Raw genomic sequence first — 14,589 nt, 5'->3', positions numbered from 1 at the left:
TTTTTTACGTGACACCGACATCATAGATATTCTTTTGTTAAAGGCGCGGAAGAGTTCGAATACGCTCTAAAAATAGGCACTGAAAAGATACTTCAAAGAGATATTTTGAGCAAGATGAAATGGAAAAAAAATGGCAGAGCGGAGAAAAATCTGTAAATATTTCGTGGAAGGTTTACGAGGCTACTTGTATCGTATTATGTACACACTATATTTCAAATGTATGTAATGTCACAGCCTGTTTGTACTCAAAAAGCCCTTTTATTATTAAGGATATGGGCTTAGAGCTTAGCAACGTTGATTGTAACAGTGAGTTAGTATATATACAGCTCAGGCGTTCTTGATAAATATGCAGGTTTCCTCAAGATGTTTTCCTTTATGGCAAAACTCAAGAAGAGAACACAAATTAGGCACTTTGATAAAATCTGTTTATATTTAATATTTAAGGGAATTTTATCTTATGATGTAGATAAAATATAAAAAGGTATGAAAACAATAATTTAAGTATTAGTTGTTATGATAGATTCTAATAAACAACATTGTTGGCAACAATTAATAATAATTGATTAATAATTAAAAATAATTCATAAAATTCAAATTAAACTTAAAGCACATGTGATATTTTAAATGAAAAATATACAAAAACCTTTTTGCTTTATTTTAAATACATACACTAAATTGTCTGTTTAAAGTTAGTTTGTTTTCGTAATTATAATGTGGGTTTGTTTATACAGTAGTCAGATATTTGCCTATGTTTTAGTCTAATTTAAAATTCAGGTCGGAATCTAAAACCAGATCTTGTTTTGTTTCTTGTAGTCTAATAAACACACATTGACACAAATTCATTGGGAAATCATTCATTTATTTTTGTGGCTTATTAAATTTCAATTACATTACACGTCCATTTTCACTTGTAATATTTACGCCTGATATTACTTTTAGATATATTTTTTATAAGTAAGGTCCAACCTTAAATTCAGTTCACCTTAAAAGTAAACCAACGACGTAAAAATATACGTACAATAAAACGGAAACGCATCTTATTTGAAGGGATCAAAATCTTTATATTTCTAATCGAGAACGAATTACACCGAATTACAAGTTGTTGATAAAGACAGTATGATTACACAATAAACAAAAAAATTATTTGACAACTGCTCTAAATTAATATCCACGCTCTAAAGTTCGATATTGCTTTTTATATTCGTAGTGCAAATATTACAATATTTGCGCAACTATTGTCCCTTAGAAACAAAGTTAAAATATTCAGCCGGTGTGAAATTTAATATAATTTTAAAAATTTTATATAATAAATAAAAAAAAAAAAAAAAGTAGAAATAATAAAATCAAAACATGCACCGTTCAATGTCTAGGGGAAATCTCATAATGTACACCGACAATGAGGCGACGTGAAGGAAATGAAATCACCTATAGAACACACCTAGGGCACCTAATGCATCTATAGAGCGACTGTAAACTAGTTCTAACTCCGGGTGTCCATTTATTAAGGGTATGTTCAATGAGCTCGTGGTTATAATAAATTACTATGTAATTTTATTCATTGGTATTCTTGAATACGGTTTGTGTATTAATTCATAATTCAATGTTGTGTTCAGATAGTACACTGTTGTGAACGAGTTTTGTTTATTTCAAATAAATTATTACGTTTCACAGCCTATAGGATGTTGAATTATATCGAATCGTGTATCTTGTTTATATGTAATATTATTAATAAATGCGGTGTAGTTTTGGAAAAGTAATATATACCCACCTATTTTCAAATGACTACGAAGAGGGATTAAGTGAAATTTGGTTGGTAATAAACGCATCCATCAATAACATCAGCGCTTAGCGCAAGGTCATCACCACCAACAAAAGTCAATGACAGTAACGTACAGGCTAGGTTACGTACTGACGTTACGTAACCTAGCCTGGTTGATTGTAAGTCTACTCTATCATTTAGCGTAATATTTTCTAGCAGATATAAAGAGAAGTGCAACCATCGAAAACAATCCATTTAAGTTTTTAAGACGGTGACGCTGTATTATTACTTAAATGTTGGACATAAATATAATTAATTCTAGACGACAATTAAAGTAAAATTAAACAATTTTATTTAAATCAAATGGTAACCCTATATAGGACGCAATAAATTCAGATTACAAGCCAAGGCTTGCAGTCAAGTGCAAATTCTCATTTCGATTCGGACGTCTGTAGACTCTTTCTTTTTTATTGGCTAGGTCTAATTAATATTCATCCAATTTCCACCGCCAGGCGAGATTCTATGAGGCTGTTATACTGTGGATTTTTTTTTCATTCTTTTCTTTACTGTAATTTTATTTTACGCTTCCTTTATTCAAAAGAGTAAAATCGTGATTTAAAATAACGCTATGATAATATTTTATTTTTATACTTACGTATGAGTTTAGAAATCGAGACACTCATTTACAATTTGTATTATAAACAGATTTTATCAAACATTAAAGAATGTAACTACTATATAAACTATATAGAATATTCAGTTACTAAATAATTTCTTCTTTAGTAGTAACTAGAACAGGCTATATCATAAGTAGGTATATAAAATAATAAAAATAATCGCGAAGCATACAAACATTAGGGGTCAAAAAAAATCTTTACTTATTTAGAAGTGGGTTAAAAACACGCCTACATTTTTAGATATATTTTATTAAACCTTAAATATAATTCAGAGTAAGATTTGCGAATGAACAGGTCAAAGTCCTTTACCGCTATAAAACCTTTACTAGAGGGTTAAATAAGGGTAAACATATGCATAAAAAAATCTCAACATACAAAATGTACCGTACCTAATAATAAAGCAGAACGTAGGAAAAAAATCCCTTGTACCTAAAGCGGGATCTCACTGGCTGCTAAATAATAAAAACCTTACTTGCATTTTTGATACGCATAGATTAAAATTGTAAATTTTTATTTGCCACTTAAAATTGATGAAATTAAAAGTATAAACACTGTAAATTATTCTACACAAGATTGTCGAAAATAGTACGCTTAAATATTCCATATATTCTATGCAAGTAATAATTAATTGTACGTAATTAATAAATAAACTGAAATTTAAAACAAAAATAAAAACATCTGATTTAATTGCTGGCTTTTCTCGATCCATGGAAGGACAGCTTTACGATTAATTGACAAAGTGTACTTATAAAGGGACGATACGAAAGCACTTCTACTAATCGATATGGGGAAGCACGTTTTTAAATTTTTTATAATTTTTTTGTTTACAAAGTTTTAATTCGATTTGCTGTCGGGGATAATGGTAGAAGTCAATTCCAAAATAAATTTATCCCAGATGTCATATTATGCGACGGCCATACATGCTATCGTTGTTTCGAATTTCATTTCAATCCATCAAGTTGTTTTGTAATGTGGTTTGACAGACAGATATTGACGGTTAATTAGTTCAACTGTATACATACGGGCTGTCTAGCAATATGGAAGTCGCAGGATTTATTGAATCCCTAAGCTATTGCATCCATTATTGGCACTATATATATATATATATATACAGTAATTGGCAATATATAATTATAACTAAATAAGTAATAATTAAAGAAATGTCAGTATTATCCCTTAGTACACTAGTAAGGGATAAATACTAATTGATGTATGTTCTACTCCCATTCATCACATATTCTAACGTCAGACATACCTGGTATTGTTTTGTTCCGGTTTAAAGAATAAATGAATGAATGTTATACTAGTAACTACTGCCACAAATTTAAAAGTACCTATAATATAATTTGGCGATGTAAGGATTGGTTAATATTTTTAACAGCGCCAATATTTATGGGCGGTGGTGACCACTTACCATCAGTTAATTCATTTGCCCGTCCGTCTACATACATATGTTTATCATGAAAAAATAATAATGAATACAAAATTGAGCTTGTTTGTTTGTTACGCTTCAACGTCTGAAAACAGTAAAGGTACACCGAAACGTGCAAAAACTCGGTAGTAAATGTTAAGATTCATCAATTAAATTACATAGGTATTTGATTCAAATACAATTATGTGCCCAGCGTGAAAATCAACGAACACAACGCCTCTATTATCTATGTTAACAAATTTCTGTTTTTTTTTTTTTAATCCATCATTTCAATTTGCTTAGGCAAATGTAAAGCTATTTTAAACACTGTTCCATTCGAGGTCCTGGTCTAAATTTAAAATGAATATATCAATAATCCATATTGAATATTTTTAAACCATAGCTATTTTTTGTTTTTTTTGCATTAGCAGCCCGTAAATGTCCCACTGCTGGGATAAAGGCCTCCTCTCCCTTTGAGGAGAAGGTTTGGAGCATATTCCACCACGCTGCTCCAATGCGGGTTTTCGGAATACACATGTGGCAGAATTTCGTTGAAATTAGACACATGCAGGTGTCCTCACGATGTTTTCCTTCACCACCGAGCACGAGATGAATTATAAACACAAATTAAGCACATGAAATTTCAGTGGTGCCTGTCTGGGTTTGAACCCGAAATCATCGGTTAAGATGCACGCGTTCTAGCCACTGGGCCATCTCGGCTCTCTATTTTATTTACACGAGCCGAATGTATACATATATATGTATATACAAATGTTTTGTAGGAATAAAATAAACTAGAATTCTAAACATACCTTCCATTTTGTGGGTGGGGTGAGGACGCCCTCTCGCCCTGCACGAGGAATAGAGAGCCTCTGTCTGCGTCGAGCAGTATTGATACGTTTTGAAGGATCTTGTGGCAGAGAACCCGTACCTCCAACTCATTGCAAATATCTTTAACCTACAACAAATATAATTTAATTTAGTTTATAATAAAATATATAACACGTTTATAAAAGGTATTTTTTTAACTCTATTAACAGAATCAAATTTTGGGTACATTGGAACATTTATGGAATAAACTTTTTTTATTTACGTTTTCACAGGTGGCAGAGCTCCCAAAAGCCCGTCTGGGTAGGTACCACTAGCTCACCAGTAATTCTGCATTACTGTTCTGATATGTATGGTGAGTTAATCAGTGTAATTATAAACATAAGCGACATAACACCATAGATCGCGCATTAGTAGTATGAAGAAGTGGTTTATATTTTTTACGACATTGTCTATGGGTGGACTTGACCACTACGCATTAGGTAGCAAAAGACCCACCTTCATAAAAAAAAAACCAAGAATTTATCCAACATACTGTATCATAAACATTGACATAAAACTAAGTCGTGATGAAAAATTAATTAAAGCGCTATAAAAATCTCTACGATTTATTAAGTTATAGAAGTAATTTTTAAATTTTAATTATTTTAAGAGAACACGACATTACGATTTTGATTTTAATTATATATTTTATGAACGTAGCAATTGTAAAACAAAGCATTAACACCCAACTTAAATATACATTAATTACATTACTTGCTATATGTAATAATATTAAATGTTAATCAGATATAAAAAATGTACTTATTGTAATTGACTTAAAACGTAAAAATAAATAATTGTGCGAATAACTGGGTTTCGTGTTTCTATAAAATGCATCGTTTACAGATTACAAAAATGCCTCAACAAATTTTTTTATTAATATTTATTAAACGTATAAGTGTAATAATAAAGTATTATCATAAATAAGATTAATGTGAAAATTATGCGTTTCGACTGTCTGATGTTTGAACATGATGTAGATAGGTACTTGTTTATGACTGTAAAATTCTAAACGCCGTTATATTATTATCTGTGAACGGTGATTAAATTATAGATTATAATTTGAGATGGGCTGAATGCGGATCGAACCTTGCACCGAATGTTCGACATTTAAACCGAATTTCGACGAATGTCGAACTAGTAAGAAGTAAGTAGTAAGAAGTAAATAAAATATATTATAAATATTTATAATCTTTTGACAATGTTTGGTTAGAGTTTTTCATAATCTAACTTCGATAAATTATAATCCACCGAGAAATTATGCGTTAAATTGTAATATGTTACGGTTTGCAGTCTTTCAACAGTTTACAATCTCGCCGGATAGATTATAATCTAAGAGTATTTACAATTTTACGCTGAGATATATATATATATATAAAATACATCGTAATATACTCGTAAAGTTGCAAAGACGCTGCTCTCTTCACCCGCATTTTCATTTCGGCTTCGTAACCAAGTTTCGTGGCTGATTTCCGAACTAATTTCCGCCCCTACTGAACGAGGTTTGCAATTCGTTAATTTTGTATGCAAATAGTATCGGCCGTGTGAGTGATCGAAATGTGAATATTGCTTGAGTAAATACGGTAAATTGACGAATTTCAATTTCGTGGCAACAATATTTCAATATGTGCCAATTATAACCATGTAGGTACCTGAGCCGAGATTGTTCAGTGGTCGTAACGCGTGAATTCCTAACCAAAAATCCAAACCAAAGGCAAACACCATTAAATTTCCATTAGCCACTTATCTGTGTTTATATCTCGTGTTTGGTGGTGAAAGAACATCGAGTAACTAGGCCACAAAAAAAGGAACACAAAGTCTATGAAATTAATCATTATAAATAAAAAAGACCCTATACAAAATGTTCATGAAAATTGTGTCAATATTTAAAAAGGTCCCTATCAATAAATATCAAAGTGGTACTCCTTATAAATTGATGACCTTCGCGCCACGCAACAAAGCACACGACTATTCATTTTTTCCGGATAATAATTCAAAGAGCGCTATCATAATTTAGATTTCACCGCGACAATGGCGAACATTTGTTTTATCCAAGATAGCAATTTATCCCAGTCTTGATTGATACACGAAATGATTAATAATCGACAATTCAGGCCGAACGTGACCAATTCTATAACGACCTTCGGTATTCGAAATATTCCTTTATATCACTATAGTAATAAGGAACAAAACCGCTTGCATATTCACTATTTTATATCGTATCAAGTAATAAGGCGTAAGGTTTTGAGGACAGAGGATTTTTGTATTAGGGATAAGCTTATGTTACATCTTATTAGTCTTCCTTAATAAATGGTCAAACCTCTATTTGTCCAGTGTATATACGCATACATTGCAACATGATATTTATTCGGTAATAATGTTAATGAAAAATAGATTATAAAAACTCATGAGATTTCCCAAAAAACAACAAACAATTTAAAAACGTTTTCGCACATCAAACCTCACTTAATAAGTACATAGTGTAATGTAAACATAAAATGATATTAAATTCAAATGGAAAACCTAACCGGCAAGGATATTTATTGATTTGAAATTACCGAGCTGGTTTATAAGTTCGAAAAAAAATTACCAATAACTTTAAAAAATGAACTTATTTTTACAACATTTCTATACTTCGAAGAAGTTTGGGAAATTGTTGAGCACAGAACATCTGCGTACACATCTTTAATTAGCGTCCTAGAAATCAAATGTAGGCGAAAACATTTTAAGAATAACATTCGATTTTAAATAGTATTTAGATCGAGGTTGTTTGGAAACCGCTGGAAATTGTGTTTACCGTCAGCTAACTGAATGAAAGACAATGACTCACTGTAACAACTTTGCAAACACGTACATATAAACATTAATTACACATAGACGCAAGGCAAACGTGAAGTGGAAGACATTAGTAAGCCTATATTGTAGTAATGTTTTATCAATGTGTGCATTATTTATAATAAACAACGTCGACCTTACATATAAACCTTTACATGTGTTTACCGGACTACGGAAAAGGGGCTTGTCATAACGTTCAATCGTGTAAACAAAACATTATATATAAACACTTTATATTCGCGTTATCACTTATAGAGAATAAATTTGCGCAGTATAATTATCCTTGTGTGGAATTAATTAACTTTTTATACACAAACGTATGCATGTAATAATTTTCTGTTCAATAATAAAAGTCCGTGGCGAGTAAAGTTCATATATGCCTCCTCTTCTTTTGGGGAGAAGGTTTGGAGCATATTCCAATGCTGGTTGGTGGAATACACATGTGGCAGAATTTCGTTGAAATTAGACACATGCAGGTTTCTTCACAATGTTTTTTCTTCACCGCCGAGCACGAGATGAATTATAAACACAAATTAAACACATGACAATTTAGTGGTGCCTGTTCTAGTCATCTAATCATCAGTTAAAATGCACGTGTTCTAACCACTGCGCCATCTCGGCTCTTATTTTACTGGATATAAATATAATAACTTACTTCATTCATTAAATTATTCATCAATTATATTTATTATGCTAAGATTACAATTATTATTTATTCGTTTTAAATATCAAGATATAATGTTTATGTTGGAGGGATAATGTATCTCCCTCTCGTTCTACTTTTAAATCTTAATACATTTGTCCCTTAAATTAAAAAGACAAAAGCACATCAAAATTCAACGATTCTTGTCCTAGTTCGAATTCGCAAATCGTTATATTAATAGTACTACGAGGTGTAAGTTACACAACAGGAGCATCGATGGAAAATAGTTGGGTCAATTAGAATTTTAAAACATTGAATATTAAGAGTTGTGTATAGATTTGACTTCAATTAAATAGTTAGAAATTTAGCGCATCAATCTCTTTTAAATTAAAATTTCTTAGGTACTTTGTTTTAACATAATAAATAAAAAAAAGCAATAAGAATTTAAGTAAAACTAACTATGAGGTAATTTGACAGCTACTTAAAGGTCGAATCCTGCAACTGAACTTTAAGTCAATTCCCTACAATCAGGTACTGGCGACAAAACAATACAATCAATTGTAGTATCTATACTTATCTAATAAATTGCAATCGTTTCAGTGTTTTAATAAAATAAATTACGAATGTTTTACTCAAATAAAAAATAGGTAGAATATATTTATTCTGCTGACTTTTATTCGAAAATAAATCAACGACTTATCTCACGACTTGAAAACAACTAGAAAATAAATAGGTAAACAAGAAAAATTAACAAGTTAGAAAATTCATGAAGCGTCAAAAACTTCCCTCCAATCGACAAGAAATACCCGTCTTTAAAGATCCCGTACTGTAACGAAAGATATGTTAACACAATTTTCGAGTGAATTTCGAGCCCGGATAACTTACGGCCGGAATAAGTCGGACGTTAGGAGCAAGTTAATGAAGCTCGAACGTGTACGTACTTCGTTCACATTTTTAGCTGGAGAGCTATTCTGTTCAACCGAACTCGAAACCTACCGCATAAAACATTTGTGAAATATCATAAATTGATATGATACATTGACTTTATCTAAATATTATAAATTCGAAAGTTTAGATGGATGGATGTTCGCTACTTAGTCATGCCAGAACGTCTGAACGGTTCTGAATGAAATTTACCACAAAGATAGCTTATAGTCTGCATCTGCACAAAGGATACTTTTTATTCCTAGCATCTGCATCCCAATCCATGCCGTGAAGCCGTGAGCGGAAACTGACTAATTATAACATTTTAAGGATACGGGTAACAAGATAGCGAATCACCATAAGTACATTTTAAACATTTTATTTTTTTATATAACATTTTTTTATTACAAAATTACTGTTATGCGAGCATTGAAAACTGTTATATATTTATTCTATCTATATTAACAATTTCGTGCAGGTCTACGAACCTACCCACAATTAGATCGATACAAGAATAATAATTTTTTAGTCAGCAAAATTCGTCAAATTCGTATAATCAAGATTTTTCCATATTAAATCCGTAATATTCAATGACATAAAGTTCAACGGGCGTCCATGATTGACGTTTACGGGTGCATTCGGAAAGTGTGTTAGAAATAATAATTCCGTGCAGAGGTACAGTAGTTAGTATATTTATATTTGTTTTTTAAAATAAATAAAACTTTTTTTATTGTACCCGAGCGAAGCCGGGGTTTCGTCTAGTTATATATAAAAATTGTTCACAGAGTCACACGCAATACATAAATTGAGATGTTTATTTTTTAATATTAATCTCTGCTTCGCGAATTCCACGAATTGAGCATCTATGTTAAGAATTTCGTAGTTAAATCTCAAAGGTACTCTTAACCTTTGAGAGACTTGAGAAGTTTAAGACCGGGCGTGTCAAAGCTTTTAATACGACGTTTCTACTAGTATTTTCATTCCTGATACAAATTTAAAATTACAAAGTATTATCTATTAATTAAATTCCACAAATCATTTCCTTGTATTCGACGATGCATTCCCTTTGCCTTGCTTCATGTCCATGTTATTTTGCCCCAAGATTAAAATTATCTAAATGTCTCCCCATGCGTAGACATTGCTTTATTGAAACCTATATTTTTTCCATCGACAACTTATAAACGGTGTTATTCTGACATACTCTTCAATATGTTAAATAGCAATTAAAGGAAAAAATATTTTATAAGCAATAAGGTAAGCAATAGTAATTTTTATGATATTAAAAAAAAAACTGGTTTTCTTAGCTGCTGGATTTTGTTATGGCTATCTTATAAATTTAATTTAATTTATAACCTGTAGTGCACCAATCAATCTCCTTCGTTTCTTCTCCGTGCTACGTGATATTGGAAATACAATCAGTGCCCTATTAGCGTAACTAAAAACCGACAAGGAAAAAATAAAAACGTAAAAATCAATCAGTGTCTAGGTTTTAAGAAAAATATCATGAGTGAATAAATTACCGCATTTAAGAACATATTAAGTCTTGAAGTTAAAAAAATAATCTACTCTCTTAATGCCTTACAATAAATAAGTACTTTAAGCAAACTGTAGTATCGAGGCAACTTTAACAAAAGTTAAGATGTTAACACGTTCATAAAGTTTAAAGACTACAATATTTTCGCTTCTATGTCAAAGATATATTAATTATATCGCCGTTGTTAAAACTTCGCTAAGGTTAATAACCTTTGAATACTTGGTAGTTTTCTGTAAAGGTATCAAAGTTTTATAATATTCTTAGGCTTTTGCATTTTTAACGCAGAAACAAAAGCGTTACGCCTCGCGCCCACTCTACCGCGACGTCTAATGCATTATGTATGAAAAGTTTTTCCACGAGCTCACCTAAGTTTTAATCTCAGCTTTTCATTTGTGCATAAATCCAATGATAAGATTTTTAAACGTACTTTTTAATATTAACCGAGTGACGTTAATCCGTAACGGTTACAATGAATTTTGTAGAGAACTGATATTAAATATATCTGCAACATTTTATTTCATTTTAAAATTTGCTTTTCGGAGAAATATTTTAAAACCAGTCCTAGACTAACGTTTGAAGCTTTGGTGGAATGAGCTTTAAAGCTTCTGCTCCAATGCGGGTTGATGGATAAGTGACAAATTTTTATCCTACAGCTACAGGTTTCTTCACCATAGTAAACTTTAGCCCCGAATAAAAACTAACAGAAATTATACACATGAAAATTGCTGCTAGCCTGCCTTGCGAACTTGCAATCTTCGGTTAATATTAAGTGTTCGAACCACTAAACTATCTCGGCACATCTAACTTTGGTAACGTATAAAATGTATATTAGCTATATATAAATTAAACTTTTCATACTAGTGTGAATTAATTGACGGTGTGAAAAAAAAAATGAACTTATTATACGAAATTTAAATTTAGAGACGATTTATTTTTGGAATTATCGTACAATTTAATCATGAGTAGACCCGCCTTCAAAAGAAGATATTTACGTCCTCATGTGATAATTTACTGTAAGGAAATAAATTTAAATTATTTATTGATATATTCGTGTTAACACGATCGTGCTAAGTTAACGATTACAAAACATGCAGTCAACGACACCGTAACCTTAAACAAATTTTATCATCAACCTACCCGATTGTTTGCGTGAGAGAAAAATATCGATATATTTTTTTCTCTTTATAATAATCGTTAATTCCAATTTAACGGACATAGTCTGCGTCATTATATTGGAAGGCTTTAATACTACTTTTTACGAGGTTATTAAAGTTGAGATAAAATACTGCTTATTAAAAAAACGGACTTAAGGCACTACGATATTTTAAACGAAAAATGTAATTATTATAAATACCTTATTCATTTTACATAAATAATTACTGATTTTTGAAGGGTTATAATTAAATAAGTACTATATATTTTATTCATTGTACTCGATTAAATTGTCAATTTTAAATAAGTATAAAAGATTTTTTGACTTTATTTTATTAAAAGGAAGTCTTCCTGACCGAGTACGGGTGCGGTGGCCACTTTCAATTAAGTGGAGTAAGCGAAGAGGAACGGAATCTCAATCTGTGCAGGAAATGATATAGAGCAAAATCTCTCCATTCAATAACTCACATACATAATCTGTTGAGACGAAAATCAGACAAGAATGTGACCTGTAAAAAAACAGGCGTAAAACCATGATCTAGTCGTTTTCCAAGGCACCGGCAAATATTTCCAGCTTCATAACATCGTTTCCTAGTGAGGGTGTTTCCTACAGACCGTGGGTGGTGCTGTGTGCGTTTCACTATCGCGCCTGGCCCGCCATCTTATCACTCGACCCCCGGTTCAGAGGCCTAAATTGGTACACATGTAAACATTAAACGTTTCCCATCGCAGTAGTTAAATAACTCTTATCGTGATACCCAGACACGTGTCATGTAGTTTATAGAATAGTATTGATATTTGATTTTGATATTGTGCATGATTTTTTTCTTATAAGCAAATAAATTTCCATAAATCTGTGAATTCAAATGCTATTATACTGTATATATTACCGTAGTGTCAATATTTATTTCTTTTAAAATCATCTACGTAAATAACACAAGAATTAGAAGGTTTTTATTTATTTTGTACAGAAATCAAATTTGGAAAGATTTTCAGTATTGTAACATTGCAAATAAAGACATATTATGTAGATACATGAAATTTTTCATAAAAAATCCTCAAGAAATGTTTCCTCAAATCAAAGAAAGCAGTTACTATTTTTTTATGTCTGGCAAAAGGACCACCTTATAATTCCTCGTTTTACCAATGCGTCACCAATGCCTTGAGAACTAAGATGTTATGTCCCTTGTGCCTGTAGTTAGACTAACTTCATTTAGCACAATTTTAAAATTAAAACTGGAATAACGATAACTTATGCCTCAAATAAATACTCAAGTAGTAACAAGTAGACTTCGTTTTTATTAAGATGAAGTACGTAGATGATACAGCTGCCTCAGAAGACTACAGTCATTTCGTTAATGTACTAGGCAGATGTTTTATTACATTTCGCCCTATTGACCTTGAAAACCGGTTTCGAGTACTGAGATCCTGCCAGAAATTTGAGCGTACTCAAGGGAACTTTACATTTATCGTAAGGACCTCCTACGAAGCCGGTCGGCCGATCGTTCGGATTACTTGTGATATTTCACACTTTTAATATAAATATAATATAATTAATATAAATTTTTAAATTTAACTCTATTCTAAAAAATTAGTGTTGCTTTTCATAATAATTTATAATAAGTAAATATAGTCACTATAAAGAAGATGCACGTCAATTTATATTTTAAAAAAAGATATGTTAACATAACGCGAGTTTAAATTATGTACTTATTATATAAATGTGTTAAGGCAAAACAGTTTAGTACATTCATCTCCCCTCTCATTCGATATATTTTGTTTGGTATCTAAAGTCAAGTTATAGTGTTATAAACAAAAAAAAAAAAAATTATATAGTTTTATGGACGAGCAAATGTGCCACCTGATGGTAATTGGTCACCTCCGCCCATAGACAATGGCATTGTAATAAATATTAACCATTTCTTACATTGCCAATACGCCACCAACCTCGTTAACTACGATGTTATGTCCTTAGTGTCTTACACTGGCTCATTCGCCCTTCAAACCGGAATACAACAATACTGGGTACTACTGACGGGCTTGCAAAAACTCTACCACCGAGAAAAATTAGCGTTAAACTGTTTAAGACTATGTTCAATTATTTTTGAAGTCTTCTTTTATTATTATAGATACCTTACGTACTTATTTATCACATTTGTTATTAGCAATTGCATAGTGCTTACAGACAATACGATGATAAGTTGCGTGATAGAAGAGGAAATAAAAGAAAAAAAACTAGCAATTTATTTGCCCCGAGCAAACGTTATAAGCTTTTGATATCAAAGAAAAAAATATTTTCCCTCCGTATCCGAGTGTTATTAAGAGCTTTAATATCGTATACAGCGTGTTACGAATCGTTTTTCATAAATACATTTCTTTAAGTTATTAAATATATATTAATATAAAGTATTAATATATTTCTTACGATAGAATGTCGTATACGGCACCTTTTATTAAGTCATCTAGTCATCTTCATAGAAGATATTGTAGAACACAAGTGTATGAGCGAACCCAGGTGCACTATCTATGCATTTCCTGATCCTCATAGTCCGTCGCATCGTTACACGATCGGAAAACTAATATGGTTATTAAACTCACTTTAGAGTTTTCCAAAAGATAATTAAGTCGTAAAGAAAATATCGAGCTATATTTTACGACTCATCCACTACAATGTAAAATTCATTTAGTCATGTATGTGTTTTAAAAATGTATGTGTTCAGTTTTTAAGCATAATATTCTGATTATATTATATGTGTTTTCTTCTTATTGAACGTCATTTGATTT

The 14,589-nt window shown here is 31.2% G+C and overlaps 1 protein-coding gene across 7 annotated transcripts in view; it reads right to left on the bottom strand.

Annotated features, from left to right (window-relative positions):
* LOC125070144 (dual 3',5'-cyclic-AMP and -GMP phosphodiesterase 11) overlaps window positions 1-14,589 on the bottom strand; it is a 230,927-nt gene that overhangs the window by 66,271 nt on the left and 150,067 nt on the right. For all 7 annotated transcript variants that reach the window (XM_047679862.1, XM_047679861.1, XM_047679857.1 and 4 more), the window contains one exon: window positions 4,660-4,805. In XM_047679862.1, the coding sequence (XP_047535818.1) occupies window positions 4,660-4,805 (146 nt within the window). The remainder of the gene's footprint in view (window positions 1-4,659; window positions 4,806-14,589) is intronic.

The sequence above is a fragment of the Vanessa atalanta genome, chromosome 16, assembly GCF_905147765.1.
Source record: "Vanessa atalanta chromosome 16, ilVanAtal1.2, whole genome shotgun sequence".
NCBI lineage: Eukaryota > Metazoa > Arthropoda > Insecta > Lepidoptera > Nymphalidae > Vanessa > Vanessa atalanta.
Note: the sequence above shows the minus strand (reverse complement) of the source record. Positions and strands in the feature narration are given on the sequence as shown.